The 23,527-nt window shown below is 32.9% G+C and overlaps 3 protein-coding genes across 3 annotated transcripts in view; 1 reads left to right on the top strand and 2 right to left on the bottom strand.

The window, feature by feature from the left end:
• The window catches only part of LOC114342682 (ribosome biogenesis protein BMS1 homolog), an 84,679-nt gene extending 70,953 nt beyond the window's left edge, over window positions 1-13,726 (top strand). Inside the window, exon 12 of the mRNA XM_050648693.1 lies at window positions 13,484-13,726. Within this exon, the coding sequence (XP_050504650.1) occupies window positions 13,484-13,693 (210 nt within the window). The 3' untranslated portion in view covers window positions 13,694-13,726. The remainder of the gene's footprint in view (window positions 1-13,483) is intronic.
• LOC114342684 (uncharacterized) lies at window positions 1,482-4,340 on the bottom strand. The gene has a single exon (XM_028293487.2). The coding sequence runs from the start codon at window positions 2,780-2,782 to the stop codon at window positions 1,649-1,651; it is 1,134 nt and encodes a 377-aa protein (XP_028149288.1). The 5' UTR covers window positions 2,783-4,340; the 3' UTR covers window positions 1,482-1,648.
• Window positions 4,435-6,400, bottom strand: LOC114342683 (uncharacterized). The gene has a single exon (XM_028293485.2). It carries the CDS (start codon window positions 6,289-6,291, stop codon window positions 4,681-4,683), a length of 1,611 nt encoding a protein of 536 aa, XP_028149286.1. The 5' UTR covers window positions 6,292-6,400; the 3' UTR covers window positions 4,435-4,680.
• Window positions 13,727-23,527: the final 9,801 nt, after the last annotated feature.

Here is a 23,527-nt window from a genome sequence, read left to right on the forward strand (position 1 = left end):
TTATTTTATTACACAATGTTTATTTGTTAAATTATTTCTACTTATAAAAATTGAATGTATTCCCGGTAAATAAAGAAAACTAAAAATATCTCAGAAACGAATAAGTTTAGGTATAAGAGATGCTAAATAAACATGAAAGAGTATCATAAATACAACATTCCTAACAAATAAAATATAGGCTAATCTATGTAAAAGAAATGAGAAAATCGTAATTTTTTTGTAGTTTAAAAGTGCTTATAAAATTGAATGTTTCACTTAACACTTCTTGGCTTAGAATACTGTTGATATAACAATCTAAAAACTGTTACATCAGTTGTATATTGTTTTGATTTATGTTTTGTGTAAGTTATTTATTGAATAAAAATAATCTCGTTATATTATTATATACAAAATAAATTTTTATTTGTATGAATTTTATGATTCTTGTATATCAGGGAAATATGATAATTTCTTAATATCAAATTTATTGGTACATTTAATGCATATTGTTATGGTTTATATTTTGTGTTAGTTATTTAGGGAATAAAAATAATTTTGTTTAATTATCGCTCAATACTACCTTATTTCTACTAGGAAAATTGAATGCATTCCCGATATTTGAAGAAAGCTAAAAATATCTCTAAAAAATGTAATGAGTTTAAGTATAGGGAATGCTATATAAAAATGAAAGAGTATCATAAATATCATGTTTTTAAAAAATAAAATATAGGGTGATCCATTTAAAAAAATTGAGAAAATCGTAAGTTGGTTTTGTAGTTCACCCTGTATACAAATATTCGTCAATGATTTCAATTAAACCTAATTTAAAACTACAGTATATTGTTTATCTCATATAAAACAAATTATTATTTATGAATTACTTCTTTATATATATGGTGTTAATCTCATAGGGATTTCGAAATAAAAATGGTCATAACTTGTTAAATACTCTGTATAGTAATGCAAAACCCTATATTATATGAACAAGAATTATGAGAGAAATATAAATATGAAAAAATATATAGGGTGTCCCATTTAAAAAATTATATGTTTGATATACCACGCAGTTATTGATCATCCTGTAGAAATGAACATATTTTCCAAGCCTGGAGAATATCATTGTGTACATTTTTTCTTAATAACTTTTTTCGATATTCTATACCATTATAGACTGTAGAAACTCACACTGTATAAGTGCAACACAGAGACCTACATATGCTCTAATGGTAAATACCAACCAAGAAGAGATTCCAATAATACATGGTGAACTTTTATTTTCTATTTTTCTTCCTTTTTCCATCTTATTTCCTGAAAAATCAAGTTCATATTTTCATCTGCTGAGCACTTAGTTAATAATATTACTTTCAATACAATTTGTTTTAAAATGGTAAAACTACTTTATAATTATAATTGAAAACAATATTTTGATAGTTGAAAAATAGAACTTTATTAAACAAATTAAGAAGAACAATTATCAAAACAATTGAGTATAAATCACTATAAACTTTGGCCCTCCTTATTTAACCTTTCTTTCAATATTCCATTTATCTAAAATTGGTGTATATCCTAAGAAATTTAAAATAGAGTAGATTGGTGTTTGAGAAAAAGTTGCAAAAATATTTATCTTTGGTATGTGTCCTAACAATACATATATATCTAAATTTGCTATCTACTTATTTTCGAATAATTTACTAAATTCACTTTCTAGTCTAAACACATTAAGCTTTGAAGTCAAATGCCAAGTTTCATACCCATCTATTTCTATCTCCTTGTAGGAACTCGAATAACTTATCAGTTCTAAGGAATTGTCTAAGTCCAGATCAGCTATGAAAATGGAATTTTCTTGATTTTTGTAATCTGGTTGACAATTGCTGTGGGCTGGTCCATTACATATCAAGTAAACATCAGTCAGACTTACATTTTCTAGTTGTGCATCATTTTCTTTCAGTAATAACAATAACACTTGTTCAGACACTTTATTTAAATGATACGTTTCATTGTGAACGGATACACTTCTTTTGTAGATTCTTGTTACCGGAGACAGTTTGATAGATTTATCTTGCCAATACCACATTTTTAATATAAATCCTATTATATAACCTTTAGATGAATATATGTTAGGTTTTACAACAGGAACCTTGAAAGAAACAGGCTGCATCACTATGGAATTATCAAATGTCCAAAAATTTAATTTTGTCTGATTAGCACTGTATAAAGTAACATTGCTTTGACATTTTGGACAAGTATTTACATTTTCCACAGTAAGTTTTCGGTCACCTACTTCATAAAATGTTTCAAAACCTGCATTTTTTCCTAGATTCAGCCTTAAATTAGCACTGTAGTTGTAATATTTAGCTTTGATGTCTTCTAAAAGAACTTCATAGGTTACCAAGTTTCCTGGCATTTGTATACATCGATAGCTGATGGAGTATGTATTGCAAGATGCCAGGCTTATAGATGAACAAGTTGATGGTAGGTGAATATTTTTGAGAGCTTGACCTGTTTTTCCAGATATTATCAAAAATCCGCTTTTCTTGTATATTGCCAGCAATTCACTTACACCGTCCTTGTTTAAATCTTCTATTTTAACAGGCATATCTATTTCTGGTATAGATTTTTCTTCTAAACTGTGAGCATGCCATAGCGCTTCACCAGAGATAGTTTCCACAACTTTTAAACCTCTACTATCCATCACCAAACAGTCATTATATCCATTATTGTCGATATCGATGATAGTACAGTTCATTTGTATTGGAAAGCTTTCTTGTTGAAAATCCCAAGCTATCACACCAGTTGTTCCCATTATAGATGATATTCCATTCTTGAATGGTTTCGTATTAGTAAAACTACCCTGTACATCAATGCAAGATTTAAATTTTTCTGAAATTCACACTTCCCAAGAATTCGAGATTTTCATGTATAGATTCGCAATTTGGTGTTTTTAATGAGCATCTATTCAAATGTATTAATTAATGAAGAGAGGCAAGAAGCAGAAACTGAAGAGGCAAAAAACAGGAAGAGAAACTCCCACCAATATTTATTGCCGGTGTTAAAAACATACAATAATTAAACCAACTATTGAATACTATAACTAGTGTGACCAACTAGCCCGAAAAATCCGGGACATGGCCCGAATTACGAAGTCATGTCCCGGCGTCCCGGACAAGGCTTCCGGGCCATCCGAATTTTCGAGGTTTTGGTAAAATTCTATTTTGAAATATTGAATACGTTATTTTTCTGAGAAATTGGTGGGACGAAAAAAAGTTGACAATTTTTAGAGTGTGATACTAATACCACATTCTAGTATTATAGTTCTACGAAAACTCAAACTGCGGACCTTTTTTCTTTTCTGTATTTTAAATATCGTCCTGAAAAGAGGATTTAAAAATAGTATCAATTCATGTATAGGTGTACACATGAATCAGCTGTCCGAGGCATGCCGCATGCAACGACGTAATGATGCCTGATAAATGTTTTTTTCGGGTTTTGGAGAATGGCCCGTTTTTCACTGAAAAGTCCCGAATTTCAGGTATTTTTTTCAGCCTTGTCCCGAATTTGACTAAATTAGAGTTGGTCACACTAACTATAACCAAAGACAAACATTTAATCAGGGTATTGAATAAAGAACAAATCAAGGTACAGGCCCAAACAATTGAAATATACGGCATTATAATAAAAGCAATTGATGAGAAAAAAACAATTATAGCAAGAAGCAAGACAAACCCTTTATGAGTACTAATTCGTCTTATTCATCCCACAGTGGATATACAAGAAATTAAAAAAGGAATGAGTGCCAAGAACATATAGTTCTACAAATAACGAGTATCCTGCAAAGAACTACTACACCTACCACTGTTTTTGTTAACTTAAGAATTCAAGAAAATAATAAAGAAATTTATAAGATGAAATATTGAAAATTAATGTCGAAGCTGCAAGACTAAAAAGAGAATTAGTACAATGTACTAGATGCCAAAAATATGTTCACACAAAAAACTATTGCAATATCAATACAGTCCTCTAAAATGTGGTCTTAATCACCAAACAGCTGACTGTCCTAAGAAAATTCGGTCTGATCTAGTAAAATATGTATTTTGATGTAATAACCACCCAGAGAATTACAGAGGATGCAGTGTACATAAACAACTGCTATAACTGCTAGAAGCAAGATTTTCAACTTTAAGAAAAAAAGAGTCACACAAAACGAACAGCTACCAGTAGCTACAACAAATATAAGTACAACACAGAGACCTACATATGCTCAAATGGTAAATACCAACCAACAAGAGATTCCAATAGTACCTGGCGAAGTTTGTTTTTTCTATTTTTCCTTCTTTTTCCATCTTATTTCCTGAAAAATCTAGTTCATATTTGCATCTGCTGGTCACTCAATGATATTACTTTCAATACAATTTGTTTTAAAATGGCAAAGCTAATTTATAGTAATTGAAAACAATATTTTGATAGTTGAAAAATAGAACTTTATTAAACAAATTAAGAAGAACAATTAAGAAAACAATTGAGTATAAATCACTATAAACTTTGGCCCTCCATATTTAACCTTTCTTTCAATATTCCATTTATCTAAAATTGGTGTATATCCTAAGAAATTTAAAATAGAGTAGATTGGTGTTTGAGAAAAAGTTGCAGAAACATTTATCTTTGGTATGTGTCCTAACAATAATATATATCTAAATTTGCTATCTACTTATTTTCGAATAATTTACTAAACTCACTTTCTAGTCTAAACACATTAAGCTTTGAAGTCAAATGCCAAGTTTCATACCCATCTATTTCTATCTCCTTGTAGGAACTTGAATAGCTTATCAGTTCTAAGGAATTGTCAAAGTCCAGATCAGCAATGAGTATCGAATTTTCTTGATTTTTGTAATCTGGTTGACAATTGCTGTGGGCTGGTCCATTACATATCAAGTAAACATCAGTCAGACTTACATTTTCTAGTTGTGCATCATTTTCTTTCAGTAATAACAATAACACTTGTTCAGACACTTTATTTAAATGATACGTTTCATTGTGAACAGGTACACTTCTTTTGTAGATTCTGGTTACAGGAGACAGTTTGATTGATTTGTCTTGCCAATACCACATTTTTAATATAAATCCTGTTATGTATCCTTTGGATGAGTATATGTTAGGTTTTACAACAGGAAACTTGAAAGGAACAGGTTGCATCACTATGGAATTATCAAATGTCCAAAAATTTAATTTTGTCTGGTTAGCACTGTATAATGTAACGGTGCTTTGACATTTTGGACAAGTATTTACATTTTCCACAGTAAGTTTTCGGTCACCTACTTCATAAAATGTTTCAAAACCTTCATTTTTTCCTAGATTGAGCCTTAAATTAGCACTGGAGTTGTAATATTTAGCTTTGATGTCTTCTAAAAGAACTTCATAGGTTACCAAGTTTCCTGGCATTTGTATACATCGATAGCTGATGGAGTATGTATTGCAAGATGCCAGGCTTATAGATGAACACGTTGATGGTAGTTGGATATTTTTGAGAGCTTGACCTGTTTTTCCAGATATTATCAAAAATCCGCTTTTCTTGTATATTGCCAGCAATTCACTTACACCGTCCTTGTTTAAATCTTCTATTTTAACAGGCATATCTATTTCTGGTATAGATTTTTCTTCTAAACTGTGAGCATGCCACAGCGCTTCACCAGAGATAGTTTCCACAACTTTTAAACCTCTACTGTCCACCACCAAACAGTCATTATATCCATTATTGTCGACATCTATGATACTACAGTTCATTTGTATTGGAAAGCTTTCTTGTTGAAAATCCCAAGCTATCGCACCAGTTGTTCCCATTATAGATAAGATTCCATTCTTGAATGGTTTGGTATTAGTAAAACTGCCCTTGTACATCAATGCAAGATTTAAATTTTTCTGAAAAACACCTCGAACTAAATTCACACTTCCCAAGAATTCGAGATTTTCATGTAGAGATTCCCAGTTTGGTATTTTTAATGAGCATGTATTGAAGTCGTTGCAAGGTAGAATCCAGAGGAAAGTAATTATTGGTAAAAAGCAGAACACTATCGAAATTGCCAGAGCTATTTTACGTTTTGTTGATAGTTTATGCCGAAAAGTCTTGAATTTGTCGATGTCCTCACCGTAGTCTTTCGTGATGTGACCATTTTTAGGCTGAGAAAAACTAACTTTGGTTTGATTGACACCGTTTGTTATGTAATGCGAATTGCCTTCTAATCTGTCCTCTTTTTCCGAATCTGAATCACTTATAGATTGAGGTAAAGGAACGTAAATACCTTGGGATGAGTGCGACATTTTTGTATCACCTGTCTGCTGGCGGTAATATTGATTTTGAGTTCACTGTCACTCTCGCGACGTTTCACAACACCAGTTTATTGATTTCTGGACGCCGTAGTTGGAATGCATACGGAGAGATGGCGCGCGCATCGTAATCAAAAATAGATTGTGACGGCCGCCGCTCCTTTGGAAGTGGCTATTTTCTGACGAGATGTTAAATTTAGTTCCGCGTCAGTCGAAATCATACACACAAATTTATCTCATTAGATCTCATTATTTGTTCGTAATGTTTTTATATATCACGCGTTTAAAAATAGTTTTTCTAATTTTCCGATACAAAATTATTTTGAGATTTGGTATTTTATCCGTAAATATGGTACACGACCCAAATAATGCCTGTCTTATTTAATTATTTTTAAATTTTCTACGTAATTACTCAAAGCAGTGGAAAACGAATGGAACTTTTACGCTCTTTTATTGTTTTCGCCCATTTTACAAAAATGTGAAAACCTTGTATTATCCATGTCTGTCTGTCCTTCCGTAAAAACAATTACTTCGTCATTAGACAAGATAGAATGACAAATGAGGTTTCACATGAAAGCTTATAATCCAAGGATGGTATTAAAGGTGAGAAAGATTTCGGACTTGTGGTTTTAGATTTGCTACCGGAAGTACTGTTTTAAAGTCGCCGAAATAGTATAAGCGATATATTATTCGACGCACCTTAGCAAGACGAGAACAAATATATACAATCCGCGTCAGAGAAAACGGGCCACCCACAAGGGTCATTTTTGATGTCTCGAATTTCTAAACCTGTTGTCCGATTTAAGTGATTTTTTTAATATGTTGTAGCCTTATTTTTTAACAATATCGCTGTAATAATATTGTTGCTAGAGAGCTAAATTGTTATTGTATACTATACCGGGTGTACCAATCAAACTGTGTTTTTCCTCAAAGTTCACCACATCCTGTAGAATATTCTAGCACTTATAAAATTCTGAAATTAAAACTATAGCCTCAGGTTTTCTTAACATTTTGTTTTTTGATTCATTCACTATGTTGGATAATAAAAAAGTTAGGGACTTTAACAACTAGCCATGTTCTTCATCAATACAGGGTGTTTCTAGATAAGTACGACAAACTTTAAGGGGTACTTCTGCATGAAGAGCTAATGACCGTTTACTTTATATTGATTAAATAATTCGTTTCCGAGATACGGAATGTTGAATTTTTCTTACAAACTAACGATTTATTTATTGCTCTAAAACGGGTTGAGATATGCAAATGAAATTTGGTAGGTTTTAAGAGGTAGTTATTTTGCATTTTTTGACATACAATTAAGAATATGAGATTCATTCATATATGCATGACCCGTATGCCAGTTTACTTCCGGTTTCATGCCTGTCTGTTCATCCGTCTGTGTGTCCTCGAATATAACTCCTCCGTTATTAAAACGGACATAATAACAAATGAGGTGTCGAATGAGAGCTTACAACTCGAAGATGGTAAGAAATTTGACCTCGGACTTCCGCTTACAGAGTTGCAACCGGAAATACTTTTTTAAAGTTGCCGAAATGGCACAAGCGGTATATTATTCGACGCGGCTTAACAAAATGAGAACAAATATATACTGCCGGTTTCATGCCTGTCTGTGTGTATTCGAATATATCTCTTCCTTTATTGAAACAGACAGAATAGCAAATAACATCTGTTATTTCTCCTAAACTATTTACATTAGCACTGGAAGATGTTTTCAAAACAATGGAATGGACAAACATGGGAATAAACATAAATGGAAAGAAACTAAACCACCTAAGATATGCAGACGATGTAGTAGTCATAGCATCAAATTTTGAAGAACTACAAACCATGCTAACCGAACTAGCAAATGAATCCGAACAAATAGGTCTAAAAATGAATTTTGCCAAAACAAAAACAATGACAAACACACAAGACAATAGAAACGTAATACTAAACGACACCACAATAGAAGCGGTTAATGATTATATATATTTGGGACAGATGATAAAAATAAATAAGGAAAACCAAACAGCGGAGGTAAAAAGAAGGGTCAGATTAGCCTGGGCAGGATTTGGAAAATTAAAATGGGTCCTAAAGAATAAAAAAATACAACAATACTTAAAAACAAGAGTGTTTGACCAGTGCATACTCCCAATTCTCACATACGCATGCCAAACATGGACCTTGACCAAGGCAAACATGGATAAAATAATGAAGACACAAAGAGCCATGGAGAGAGCAATGTTAGGAGTAAAATTGACAGACAAAAAGCAAAACAACTGGGTCAGAAATAGAACAAAAGTCAAAGACGCAGGCCAACATATAGCTAGGCTAAAATGGAGCTTCGCAGGTCATAACGCTAGACAAACGGACAATAGGTGGAATAGCACGATACAACAATGGAGACCATGGACAGGAAAGAGAGCAAGAGGACGACCCCAGATGAGATGGGGAGACGACATTAAAAAGATAGGAGGAACGCACTGGAAACAGAAAGCACTAAACAGAAGCGAATGGAGGAAACTGGGGGAAGCCTATGTTCAAAATTGGACGAATTAAAGGGCAAAAGAAGAAGAAGAATAACAAATGAGGTGTCTAATGAGAGCTTATAACTCGGAAGATGGTATTAGAGGTGAGAAATTTCACCTCGGACTACCGGTTCCAGAGTCGCAACCGGAACTAGTTTTAAAGTCACCGAAATAGTACAAGCGATATATTATTCGACGCGCCTTAGCAAGACGAAAACAAAAAAAGAATGTGTGTGTACTTTGTACGCACGTAAGAAGTTATACTTATAACAGAATAAAACACACACAAACACATTGAAAAATGCCACAAATGATTTCTGAACAATAATTGTTGGAAAAATTTTAATCAAATACGTATTTTCTTAAAAAAAAATATATAATAATATACTTACAATCATAAAATGTATAAAAAAAATAAAAAAAGAAAAGTTTGTATTGGGGATTGAACCCACGTGCATTGTGTTCAAGTTCCAGCAGCTTTGGATATCGGCTGCGGGGACATATTATGCATTATACTGGAAGATAGAACAACTGAACAACTTGACACTTCCGAATTTAACCACATTAAGACTAAGTTTTCACTCTAATGGCATATAAAACAACATAATGCTATTCTACACCCCACCAGAATGAAAACAATGGGAACCTTCTCTGGTTACACCTGCGAGGCTTCTACAATATGCAAGCCATACGGATGCTGAGACTAAGGAAGATGAGGGAATTCTACAATTTACAATTCACGTCCCATCTGCTCAGCGCGGTAAAGGTTCAACGAGAATGGTTCCCTTCGTACTCCAATCAGAGTAAATGTAAATCAAAAATGAATAACCATTTTCAATTTCGTTGCAAAACGAAAATACAGCCGAACCATATTCTAGTCCAATCATAGAGTGCATCAAGCACCTCTACCGGTTTCGAAACTTATTAGTCTCTCATTAGGAGGCACAGATGCTGCTCTTCCTGATCCAACCAAAACAAAACCGCAGCGTGCAGTCCCGGATTGCAACGTACGAAATGGCATAGATGCCCTAGCGGCAACTGCTACAACAAGACTAAGTTTTCACTCTAATGGCATATAAAACAACATAATGCTATTCTACACCCCACCAGAATGAAAACAATGGGAACCTTCTCTGGTTACACCTCCGAGGCTTCTACAATATGCAAGCCATACGGATGCTGAGACTAAGGAAGATGAGGAATTCTACAATTTACAATTCACGTCCCATCTGCTCAGCGCGGTAAAGCTCCAACGTTAACCACATTAGTTTGATGTCTACGGAATTCAAATATTACAACACAACAAAACAGAGCAAAAAAACAATATTAGATGAATATTTTTAGAAATTTTGTTGGTTAGGTAGGTAGGTTTATTTTACATTTTCCAAATAGGTTATGTATTTTTTTATTGCGATACTGAAACATTTACAATTATTATTACGTACCTGTTGCTTTTAAAAACTATTTAAAAAGTCACTACAGTTATAAACTTTTTTGTTTCTTTCCTCACAACAATAAAACTAATATATTATACATTTGATTACCTCCATATTGAACAATTATTATTGACAGATCATTTCAACACCCAATCAGAGCCCGTATAACGACTATTACCATACTGTCGGTGTGCGCATGCGCGCAGATTAATAATAAATAATCACCCTCAATCGCGCCTAAAGAAGTATAACTTCAAAAATATATACTTCTGGTTTCATGCCTGTCTGGGTGTACTTGAATTTAACTCCTCCGTTATTAAAACAGATAGAATAACAAATGAGGTGTTGAATGAGAGCTTAGAGCTCGATATATTATTCGACTCGCCTTAGCAAGAAGAAAACAAATATATATTTTCGGTTTTTATATCACTTCCGGTTAAAAAGTTGTAACCGGAAGTGCCACATTATAGTGGCAGAAATAGTTTATGTTATATATCAATCGACGCATACTTATTGAAAAGTCGAGCTTGAAAACTTGAGGGATTCATCGAAAAGATTAAAGAAAAAGTTAATATTATTACACCCTTAGCTTATTGAATCCAAATATTCAGAAGAAGAATAACATCTTTAGCAAGTCCTCCTCGAAAACTCGACGTTTAGGCAGGATTTTTTCCGGTCGGAACTTTCGTAAATTCCAAAATTTATGCTTAACCTCTGAGTGGCACTTTCCTTCCTTGGACGTCGATCATAATTTCAGTGATTTTTTGAATAAGCTGGTCTGTATCTTCAATACAGCATTTCCTTTAATCACAATTAAACAAAAACATCGCAAACCCTGGACTACCAAAGGTGTCCGCATATCAGCCAAAAACATGCGTTCACTACTGTATATCAAGAAATTTACTACCAACGTCTCTGTTATTGAATATATCACCAAGTACAGGGCAATCTATTTAAAACTTATAAAATCGGCTAAAAAATTGTATTATCAAAATCGTCTCAGAAGCTCCAAAAGTGTTGCAAAAGAAACTTGGTCCATAATAAACGATCTTCGAAGTAAAACTCACACAGCTCAAACATTTTCCCTTCCAGACCCAGAAAATCTAAATGAATACTTTGTTAATGTGAGTAAAAATATAACATCAACTATTGTGTCACAACAAGATCCCATTTCCTATCTCCCTAATTCAGGAAAGGTTTCGAATTCATTCTTTATAAGACCGATTGGTAAATCTGAACTGATCCAAACAATCAAGAGTATCAAAAGCAAATCTTCCTGTAGTACCGATGGACTATCCATAAAAATTTTCTCAAATCTCCCAGACAATGTGTTGGGAGTCCTCATCTCTCTAATAAATTATTCTTTTGAGAAAGGTAAATTTCCAGAGTGCCTAAAGACGGCCATCATTATTCCTCTTCATAAGGGTGGTGAAAAATCTATTGCCTGCAATTATAGACCTATTGCATTACTACCGGTACTCTCCAAAATTATTGAAAGACTCATAAAAGCCCGACTTATGTCCTTTCTCGTTGATAACAAGATTTTATCACAAAATCAGTTCGGCTTTTTAAATAATAAATGTACCACCGATGCCATGTTTTCTGTACTACATGAGGTTTATCAAGCATTAAACAATAATCTCCACACTTCCACTGTTTTTTGTGATTATGCCAAAGCTTTTGATTGTGTAAATCACGACATTTTGATAAAAAAAACTAGATTTCTATGGAATTCGAGGTATTTCTTTGAACTGGTTTCAATCTTACTTGGAAAATAGGAAACAACTGGTTAGAGCAAATGATACAGACTCTAGTCTCAGAAATGTTGTATGTGGGGTACCACAAGGTTCAGTATTGGGTCCTTTACTTTTCCTTATCTTTATTAATGACATCACTAGTTTAAAAATCGATGGAAAAGTTTTTCTTTTTGCTGACGATACCAGTATCACTTGGAGCAACTCAAATATGGCAACTCTTCATGCTACTATAACTTCTGATCTACTCACAATAAAATCCTGGTCAGATTCTAATTTACTCTCTTTTAACGTAGATAAAACAGTCGCATTACCCTATAAAGGAACTCTTCAACCCTTACCTCTTCATAACAGCCAGATCAGTATCGTTGATTCTGTAAAGTTTCTTGGTATTTTTTTAGATAGCAACCTTAAATGGTCCCTTCATATCGATGTGTTAAGCAAGAAACTATCCTCAGCTTGCTTTGCAATAAGATCTGTCTCGAAGGAAATGGATTTAGCCTCTTCCAAAATAACATACTTTTCATTGTTCGAGTCCCATCTTCGATATGGTCTGCCTTTTTGGGGTTTTGGTACAGCTGCCCAATCCGATGTTATTTTTAAATTGCAAAAAAGAGCAATCAGATATCTGTTTGGCCTCAGAAGAACAACACATTGCAGAAGCTACTTTAAAGATCACAGAATTCTAACATTACCTTCTTTATATATTTTAGAAACTGTTTGCTTAATTCGTAAACATCTACATGTCTTTCCAGAAAGACCTAGACATGACTATTCCACCAGAAATTCTACTTTTGACATCTATTTACCGATCCCGTCCAGTGAGTTAGTGAAGAAATCTATATTATATTCTGCAAAAAAACTATACAACCATCTCCCTCTACAACTTAAATCTGCAACATCTTTCCCCAAGTTCCGTAAAATGACAAAAGCCTATTTATCTGAAAGACCATATTATTCAATAGCAGAGTTTCTTAACCAATAACTAAGAAATTACAGTATTCTTATGTATAAGTAGAATCTTAATCTATATTTGAGTGTCATATGCAGCATCATAACTTATTAAATCACTTATTAAATTTCTTAAGGTAGATTACGCAATTTGCAATTTTTTTTATATTTTGCAATAGATTGTTACTGATTTTTATTTGACTTTATTATGTTTTATTTATATTGACGATTTGTATAATTTTAGTAAATTGTATTTGTTATTGTTTTTATTTATGATTCTTGTAAGCTTTGTCTATAAAATTGTTAAATTTTTCATGACAATAAAGCATATTTCTATTCTATTCTAATACATAATACTAATTTGATTAATTTTTGAACTTTATATGCGTATATCTCGTAATAATGCTTGTCTCCTTTAAGCGAATTATTTTATTCTGATCTACAATTAATTGATAATTCAAAATATGAGTTTTGTTTTAATGACTTTTAATTTATTTTAACATAAACTTATTTATTGCAGATTTCTACTATGATGAAAATGTTAAGAGCTTCTTACGACAAGAAACAAGAAAAACTTAAAGAAGAAACGAAAGAGCGGTTGGAAAGACATCGTAAGGAAATTGAAGGTATAGAATTCAACAAACTTAAGAAATTAAAGGATGTTAAGAAGCAAGTCCATAGAATGAGAAGTAAACAGGCTAATAGTAAAAAAGGGAAAAAAGGAAGATAATTTGTTATTGTAAATAAAATTGAATTTTAATAATTTTATTTTAGTTTCATTTGCATTTTTTGCCTCTTGGGAAAGGGTTACGGAAAATAGTACACCTATATCTGAAATACAAACGAAAAACAAAAAACGCTGGACGGAAGGGCCGCCCGAGAACTTTATCGTACCGATCTATTATCGTTATGGTACTAGATACTGGAATTCTATAAAAATAACAAAGTTACTCGTTATTTTGATATTTTAGAAACATCTACTGTACTTAAAAGTATTTTATGGTTCTACGCATCATTAATTCCTGCATTTGAGAAAATGTTCGATGCCATATTTCGGGGACACACTATAGATGTGTAGATTATTGCATAAATCAATAGAATATTATAGTCATACTTTCATTTCAAATTAGTTCATTTTTCTGAGAAATTAATAGTTTACAATATTTGCATTTCATTCTATTTCGATTACGCCAGTCAATGCGCGAGATTAAGAACAAGATATTATCTCCAAATTCTATCCTACTGCATGGATTTTAATGAAATTTTGGGAGTAGCCTAATCTCCTAATTCAAAGTCTATCCTATATACTATGGCGCTTTTATCATGGGGGAAGTTCCCACCACTTCTCAGGGGTGAAATATTTTTATTTTCGAATTACATGGAGAAAAAGGAAGATTTTTAAGAAAATTTAAAAATTCATTCCATAATTTGATCACATTTTTTACAAAAACCATTCATTTTAAACCCGTTCAACATTTTGAAAGTAGAAATAACTATATATATATATATATATATATATATATATATATATATATATATATATATATATATATATATATATATATATATATATATTAAAAGGTATTGTAGAAGGAAAACAATGCATTTAAATTATGGTAGATGGGGAGTTAAATGTATATACTTTTCATTTTTCCTTAAAGTACATTAGTCATATATTTTTTTGCACCATATCTCGCTTAGTTTGTAAGTAACCGACATTTAACGGTGCTCGTTTTAAAGGCCTTTTCAAACACTACAAAAGGTGTTGGTAGCATTATACACCTAAAACCTACCGTTCCTCTGTTATTTCAAGTTGAATACACCAATTTGAGCATGCACCAAAAAACAAACTATTTTCACCTACCATATCTCTTTTTGTATTATAAATAGAACATTTACGAAGGAACGAATCTCTTTATTATTTATAATCTAAAAAATGTTTTATATAGTGTTTTTAATTCGATGCATAGTTTTTAAGGTATTCACAAAAAATCCGTCCGAAAAGGTGTCATTTTTCAATGAAAATGGCCAATTTTCAACTACGCATAACTCAAAAAGTATTGAGTTCAAAAAAAAAAGTATAGACCAGTTTTTGCTTAGAAATAGGTTCTTTAGCCACTTTCGTGCTTATTTTGACCAACAAATTTTCCACCCCCTTGAAGAAGTGGGAACCGCCCCAAGATAAAAGCGCCATAGTATATAGGGTAGATTTTGTTTCTTGAGCTATTCCCTACTTACTGTGAAAATATCAAGTACATCAATGTAGTAGGATGGAATTCGGAGCCAAATACCCTCATTGACTGCCCTACAATAATGCTCTGCTATGAACGCGTGAGAGAGGACACACATAAGATTATAGCAAAATTTCTATTTACCGTAACTTTTCGAGTTTTTGAGCTACAGCAATGAATTTTATGTCATTGGAAAGGTAATTTTGCATTCTTTCAAAATATGTTAAAATATACAGGGCGTATCTAAAAAAAAGAATGTGTGTGTACTTTGTACGCACGTAAGAAGTTATACTTCTATTATATGATTATATAATTATAAACGAAATTAATATACTTTTTATTTATATTTTATTTAAATATTAAATTAATTTATACTTAATACTTCTCAAACATTTTTATTAAAACAGTGCCAAAAATTAAAATAATAAAAAAATAAAACACACACAAACACATTAAAAATGCCACAAATGATTTCTGAACATTAATTGTCGGAAAATTTTTAACTAAATACGTATTTTCTGAAAATAAAATTATATAATAAATATACTTACAATCATAAAATGTATAAAAAAAAATAAAAAAATAAAAGTTTCTATTGGGATTCGAACCAACTTACCACGCGGCTGGTATTTGCGTTGTATTGGGATCCACCCGCATTAAAACTGCACCACAGAGGCAGCTTGTCATTATGTGCGAAGATCGTCTAACTAAACAGATTAACCTTTTGACATTTTTAACTTATGTAAATCAAATTATTTTGATTTTGAATTGAAATGATTTAGAATTGAAAAAATACAACAAAACATAGGGTAAGAAGACAATATATTAGGTGAATATTGATATAAATTTTGATGGTAATCAAATTATGTAAAAAAAAGTATTACATACTACTTATGTATTTTGGTAGGTTCAAGGTAGGTATCGGAGCCCGTATAACGACTAATACATTTCGCAATCACTTGCGTCGTGCAAAGTGGCTATGTTCAAATATCATAACAAAATTTGATCAACTATTTATAAAACACTTACCAGTGAAAGATTCTTTAGCTTTGAATAAGCGAGATCTACGGCACTCATACTAGGCACAGTTTGATGAGCTTTCACATTGGCATGCAACAAGTAAATAAGTCCAAAAATATAATGTGAAAACTATTTAAAAAGGCAGTATAACCATTAACTAACTTTTTGTTTGTTGTTTCTCTTCCTACAAATTTTAAAACGCAACAAGCATACATTATAACCAAACACAGTCCCACAGCTGTGCCACAGCTGCCATATTGGATAATTTTTGTCATGTCATTTGAACATCCAATCAGAACAAAGTTATAATGCGCATGCGCCCGGTCGCTAGGTTTTCCCATATAAAATTTCACCGTCATTACGCCCGTAAAGAAGTATAACTTCAAAAATTAAGATTTTTTATTCATTTCCGGTTCAACCGGAAGCCATATTTTTGGTAAAATTTATTGTGATAATAGATAATAAAGTACCATATATGTTTGCAAAATTTCAAATTTTAGTTTCTATTAAGAATGAAGTTACGGGCACTCGAATATTTTTTTATAAAAAATTCATAACTCCCCTCCTATGGGGAGTTAAGATATATGACTAATGTCATTCAATTTACTGATAGGATATCAAAGATATATCAAAAAATAAAAAAATTCCTTGGAGCCATTTTTGAGAAAATCTAGTTCAAATTTATGTCAAAATGTGACCCCTTAAATATAGGCAACCCGTAACTTTTTCTGAAAAACGATAACATCCTTCTTATAGCCCCATCTTTAGACTATATAACGACTTTTTCAAATTAAACTTATCTTCAACAAGTTTTTAGACATAGAGGTATATATTAACATAGATTCTCATATTATCATATAGACAAGATCTCAGGGGACTGGTTTGCTGCATCTCCTTCTAACACATTGTATCGAGAATCTATAATGACATTCAGTGTGAATATAGGCACGGAAGAGGAGGATAACTGTAGCAGCTTTACTATGCGTAAGAGTGAAACAGCACTAATCCAAATAAAAAAGATGGTGTCGTCACTTCGCTCTGAATGACACTCTCTCTATGCTAATATTTAACTCTATGTTTTTAGATAGATAGGGAAATGTGTCGGGTGGGCGGTCGGCCATTTTGAATTTGGAAATGTCAAATTCCGTATTTTTATTTACCTATCGATGAGCTTACTTTGAGTTGAATTTCATTCATTTCGGTCAAAATTTGCAAAAATGGGCCCAAAATAACCCCTATTTCGGCCCCCCTTTGAGAGGTTTTTTTTTAAAGCTTAGTTTCTCGACAAAATTCTCTTAAACTTACTCATACCGAATTTCATCAAAATCGGTCCAGTAGTTTTTGCTGGGCGGTGGCGACATACGTACGTACGTACGTACATACTTCCGACATGTTTTTTTTATTTGCTTTTTAGACTCAGGGGGACTCAAAACGTCGAAAAAAAGTGAAATCTGAAAAAATTTTTTTTGCACGATCCTATAACTTTATCTATTATACTATACTACGTATATAGTACGATAAAGTAAAAAGGGCAAGATTTAACTATAAAATATACATAAGATGTTCCAAAAATTCTGAACTTTCGTCACTGATTCTGAAATTACCTGTTTTCAAAATTGACTTTGTTTCTATCGGAATCTACTTCCGAAAAATTCTTCCTGTTATTTAAAACGGGTTTAGAAAAAATAAATCTACAAATACTGCTATTTCTGACTGTCTTCAATTTATTTTTATAAAGCATTAAATGATAAATTAAATGTATTGGGTCTTTTTTATGACCTTAGTTGTGCATTTGATACGCGGTTGATCGTGAACTCTTATTACAAAAATTGCATGGTATTGGAGTACGTGGTATACCGTACAATTGGGCCCTATCTTATCTAAGTAATAGAACTCAAGTAGTCACAGTGGATAATGTAACGTCGAGGCCACAATGTACGATGGGTGTACCTCAAGGCTCAATACTGGGGCCTTTATTTTTCATTATGTTTGTAAGTGACCTAAACACGTTTTGTTCAATGCCAGATAAAATTGTTCAGTATGCTGATGATACCAATATTCTCATGTCTCACAGTGAACCCATACAACTGGTGGAAAGGTCGATCGCCAAAGTTTTTGAAGTCGATCGCGGAGCTGCCAGCAGTTCATAGCAAGTTTAAAAGACGCTTCGATGATTTTAAAAAACTGACAGATATCCGTAACATTCATGTCTAATCCATTTTCTTGTGAATACGTGAAAAAATTTGTCACTGAAATATCCATTACTTTCAATACGGAGATCATTTCCGTCCAAAATGAGATACCTACTGAAAATAATTTCGGATATATACCTTAAGTCTAGAGCGACCGATACGACATTTTGATTTTTATATCATCTGACAAATATTCATCTTTGAGGAAAGTATATCTGCAGCTCACAGCATTCCTTGCATCAACGTACTTGTGTGAGCCTGCATTTTCCCAAATATAGGTAGTGAAATTAAAAGTATCGTAATCGGCTGACCAGTAGAAGGTACAGTCAAGGCAAGATTAAAAGAAGCAGTAACAAACCTGGCAAAGAAAGCACGGAAAAGAGGTCTAGAAATTAACGAAGGAAAAACAAAATATCTACTCTGCTCTAGAAGAGAAGATAACAGGACGAGATAAATCAAAATTGAAAACTACACTTTGGAAAGAATTCAACAATTCAAATATTTGGGAGTAGTAGTAAATGGCCAAAATAAGAGAAGTGAAGAAGTAACGGAGCGAATACTAGCAGGCAACAAAACATACTAGAGATATCGTAGGCCAGTGAAGGACAAGAACTTATCCAAAAATACAAACCTGAAAATATGCAGAGTTGCAATCAGACCAGTAGTTACGTACGCAGCTGAGACAATGTGCCTCACGGAAACAGATGAAGAAAAACTGAGAATATTCGAAAGGAAAACAGTGGCGGCTCGTGACCTCAGTATGCGGGTAGGCTACACATATACTTCGGGTAGGCGACAAAAAATATCCTACAGTTTGTAATACATTTTGAGCCGTCTTGCAATACTTAAGGCCCCGTCTCACCATCAAATAATTGACAGTTATTTGATCAAACTTGACAGTTAGTGACACAAAGTGACAGTTAGTATGTATAGTTTGTGTCACTAGTCAAGTTTGACTGTCAAGTTTGATCAAATAACTGTCAATTATTTGATGGTGAGACGGGGCCTTAAATGTAATCTATGAGCGCAACAATGTGTAAAAATTGCTTTTGGAGCATCTACTTTAATTTTTGATTGTAATCCGTTTAAAGAGCCAGCCATTACACTTGCACCATCGTAAAATTGAGCAATTAATTTATTTTTGTAATCATATGGCTCAAGCACGTTTGAAATTAAACTATATAGAGCGTCTGCAGATCTATTATCCGGAATGGGACGTTTCGATGCCGCCGGTTCATCGCCGGCCGTTTCGATGCCGCCGGTTCATCGCCAGTCCATTTCATCGCCGTCATATCTCGCATTTCCTAGAATTCCTTATTAAGACTAAAAATAACTAATAATTGTAACTGTCGAAAATTCGGAAATATATCAGATAGCGATTAATTGACTGGCAATGAATCGGCCGGCATCGGCATCGAACTGGCGGCATCGAAACGGCGGCGATGAAACGTCCTAGACCCTCTATTATCGCTAACATCAAAAAACCCTAAAAATCTTTCTGTTACCTGACCAACTTTGTTAACAAAACGGATTGTTAAAGTACACTGTGATTTTTCGGTTATATCAGTAGTATCGTCAGCTAGTATAGAAAAAAATTGACTTTCATTAATTTCTGTTGAAATTTCATTTTTTACGTAATCGGCAAGACAATCTATTAAATCATTTTGTATTGTTTTTGACAAACCCGTGAACACCCCTTTAATTTTTAACATGATCCTGGATTTCCTGATCGCGTTTAACTACTAAATTAAAAATTTCTTTAAAATTACCCATGTTTGAAGAATTATGGCTCTCATCACGACCGCGAAATGTAAGTTCTTGTTTTGCTAAAAGAATTGTAACATCAATTTCTTCAACTTCTTCAATCTTTTTCAACTTCTTCATTATATATCTTATTAGATAGAGAAATATGTCCAGCGAAAGCACTGTCAGTAGTTTGTTTATTTTTTTCTAACCGTTTTAAATCTAAGCAATTGTTTAAATGTTCTTTCGAAGATTCATGTTTTTTACACTAGCTGATAAATTTTTCAAATCTGAATATCCCTGACTCACCCAAACATTTTGCTTCAAATTTGAGAGCAACAGACAAGGCCAACAGAAAAGTGAATTTTTAAAATAACTTCCGCTTAGCCATTTATGATTTTCATACCATATTGTTTTAAACGATCTCGAAAATGGTTGATTGTCTTTTGTCTTATCTGTGGATAAAATTGTTAAATTTTGTAAAGGCCGGCCCATTGAAATAATTACTAATCTTTCTTGATTTTGGCGCCTTGAAAAAGGCGTCTCGATCAAACTGCATATTACATCGTTTAAAATATTCATATTCGATGACTAAAGTTTTTTCACCAATAAAACTAACACACCTACGTTTCAACAACGTCAAATATTACTTATTTTATTTATGTATCAAATAATAATTTACTATTCGAATAAATTGATAAGTTAACAATTAACCTCGCTTTAAATTTTTAATTATCTATATAATCTAATAACACATTATTTAGTTTTCATAAACAAATTTAAATTGTCCTACCTAGTGTTATTCAATACTTAACCTACTAATAACAGACAAAATCAAAAAACAATTATTTTAAAACAGTTTCACAAGACACAAGAGAAGCAACTGATAAAATTTTGTAGGTCCGGCTATAAGACTCTGTGCCTATCCGCCCGTTCAAAATCGTAGAATACGGTCGCTACGAGCAGACCTGCAGCAGGCCTGCTCGCGTAAACAGAGAGAGATCGCACGTCAATTCGGTGTTGGCGTCGTTCTATTTCAGGCTACGTTCCCGAGTGCCTGACCAAGGAGAATATAGAATCTATACAGTTATAGTATACTATAAGTAGTATACTGATACTACAAGGAGCGTACAATAATTATAACTACGGAGAAAATTTTTTGGATATTTTTAAAAATAATTTGGATAATTTTTGCTATTTTATTGTAGATATTGTGTCAAAATTTATAAATTACAATTTTGAAATAAGTAATATATATTAATAATTTATATTATTGTACTACATTTGAAGAGGGTAGGCGGCGCCTACCTTGCCTACCCCGACGGGCCGCCCCTGAGGAAAATCCTCAGACTGATTATGGGTCCGATAAGAATGGACAACGGAGAAATGAGAAGAAGAGTGAACTAAGAGACATAATGAAGGAAGAAGATATAGTTAGATTTATTAAAGCGCAGAGACTGAGATGGCTGGGACACATAGAGAAAAGGAAAAACGACCTACTGATTAAGAAGATCTACAGATGGAAACTAGAATCTGAAAGACCAAGGGGAAGACCGAGAGAGATGGGAGGACCAGGTCATGAGAGATATCAAAATTCTGGAAGTGAGAATCTGGACATATCGCATATGTGCATCTGGACTATGCACATATCGAAATGAGTGGAAGAAAATTGTAACGAAAGCCAAGTCATACAACAAACTTCGACAATACACAAGTGGAATGAGGAGTGATTCACCGCAATAAGCGAATCAGAGATCTAGTAGTAAGATCGGCAAACATTCCATCCGGAATGAAAAGTCCTGATGATGAATCGGCTGACGAACATCTCTCATCATGCTTACATTTGGCCCTCGGTAATTACGTACCATCATATGAAAAAACTTGTGGATGATATGCAGTGCCAAGCATCAACATTCAAATAAAATTAAGGTGAAAAACATGACTTTAATTATAACTATCTGTAGTTATCTTTTTATCAACTTTTTATCAAATTGAAACGTACAATAAAGTTTTTTATTTTCAAAATTGTTTTTTTTTACTGGCAATCGATCGCTGGACGCTTGCAGTTTATGTGGTAGATCCCAGGCAGTCAGTGGCGTAGCTGACAGGTCCGCAAGGTGGGGGGTCCCTTAAAGCCTTCAAGCTAATACTTTTACTTTCTTTAAATTAGGGACCAAAACATATTTTCCTAATAAGCATCAAAATTGGGAATTTGGAAGAAAGTAATGAAGCGGGTAATTGTGAATCCCAAAAAAATGAAAAGTGAATCCCAAAAAGGTAATTTTTTGTCGGTGGTTCTTTTACAAGCTAAATATGATCCTGTTTTAGCTAAATTAATAGATAACAACAAAAACTTAAACAAATTACTTGAGCCCCAAATATAAAACGTAGTTATAAATTTGCTGGCTCAAGAAACTGAAAACAAATTGATTAATTTGATTAAAAAAAGTTGTTTTTATTCAATAATTCTTAATACCACTCAATACTCAAGATATTTCAAAACACGATCAGCTTAGTTTTATTTTCCGGTATGTAAAAATAATTTGCGATGAAAATAATTTGCCTTCCAAAGCAGAAGTTGTTGAAAGTTTTTTGGGATTTAATCACATATTAGACCAAAATGCAGAAGGTCCTGTAAATAAAATTTTAAAATTTATACAATCAAAGCACCTTTCCGTAGGTACACAACTGCGGAGGAAAGGGGTATGATGGGGAAGCGTTATGAGTGGTGTATATTCAGGCGTACAAAGGCGCATAACTGACATTGAAAAAACAGTTTCCTATGTTCATGTGCATCCCATAATCTGAACCTAGTCTTGAATGATGCTGTTGCTGGTGTATAGTTGTTTTTTTACGGCATAATTAAGAGATTATATGTTTTTTTTTTGGTATAAGTATTAAAAGATGAGATGTACTATGCACTATTTTCACTTTGGACTCAACGCGTTTGCCAACACTTAAAAAGGTTATGTAAAACAGGGTGGCCATCCAGACATGATGCTGTTATGGCTTCGCGTCGAGCTTTCAGACAAGTAATGAAATCTTTAACGAAAATTTCATTGCTATTGTCCTTTTCATGATCATTTTTCAGTGCGTCACAAATTGATGTTTTGCAGAATTGCGTGGATGTTAATTAAACACCGAAGTACTTCTAGTCAGTTTTATTTTAAAAGAAAACTCAATAATTCTACAAATAACTTAAACACCAAAATCAACATTTATTTTTCTTTGACACTTATTTTTGCTTACAGTTGACATCTGACACTTATATAACATTGTTTCCAACTACATCATACAATAACAAAAATCCCCTAGATTTGCCGTTGCTTATTTTTACTGGGTATTCAACACCCCCCCTCAACGGTAAATCTCCTAGAT

Source organism: Diabrotica virgifera, chromosome 4 (assembly GCF_917563875.1).
Source record: "Diabrotica virgifera virgifera chromosome 4, PGI_DIABVI_V3a".
Lineage (NCBI taxonomy): Eukaryota > Metazoa > Arthropoda > Insecta > Coleoptera > Chrysomelidae > Diabrotica > Diabrotica virgifera.

Coding starts and splice junctions, on each gene's coding strand:
- LOC114342684 (XM_028293487.2), bottom strand. CDS start 2,782: ATGGGAACAACTGGTGTGATAGCTTGGGATTTTCAACAAGAAAGCTTT.
- LOC114342683 (XM_028293485.2), bottom strand. CDS start 6,291: ATGTCGCACTCATCCCAAGGTATTTACGTTCCTTTACCTCAATCTATA.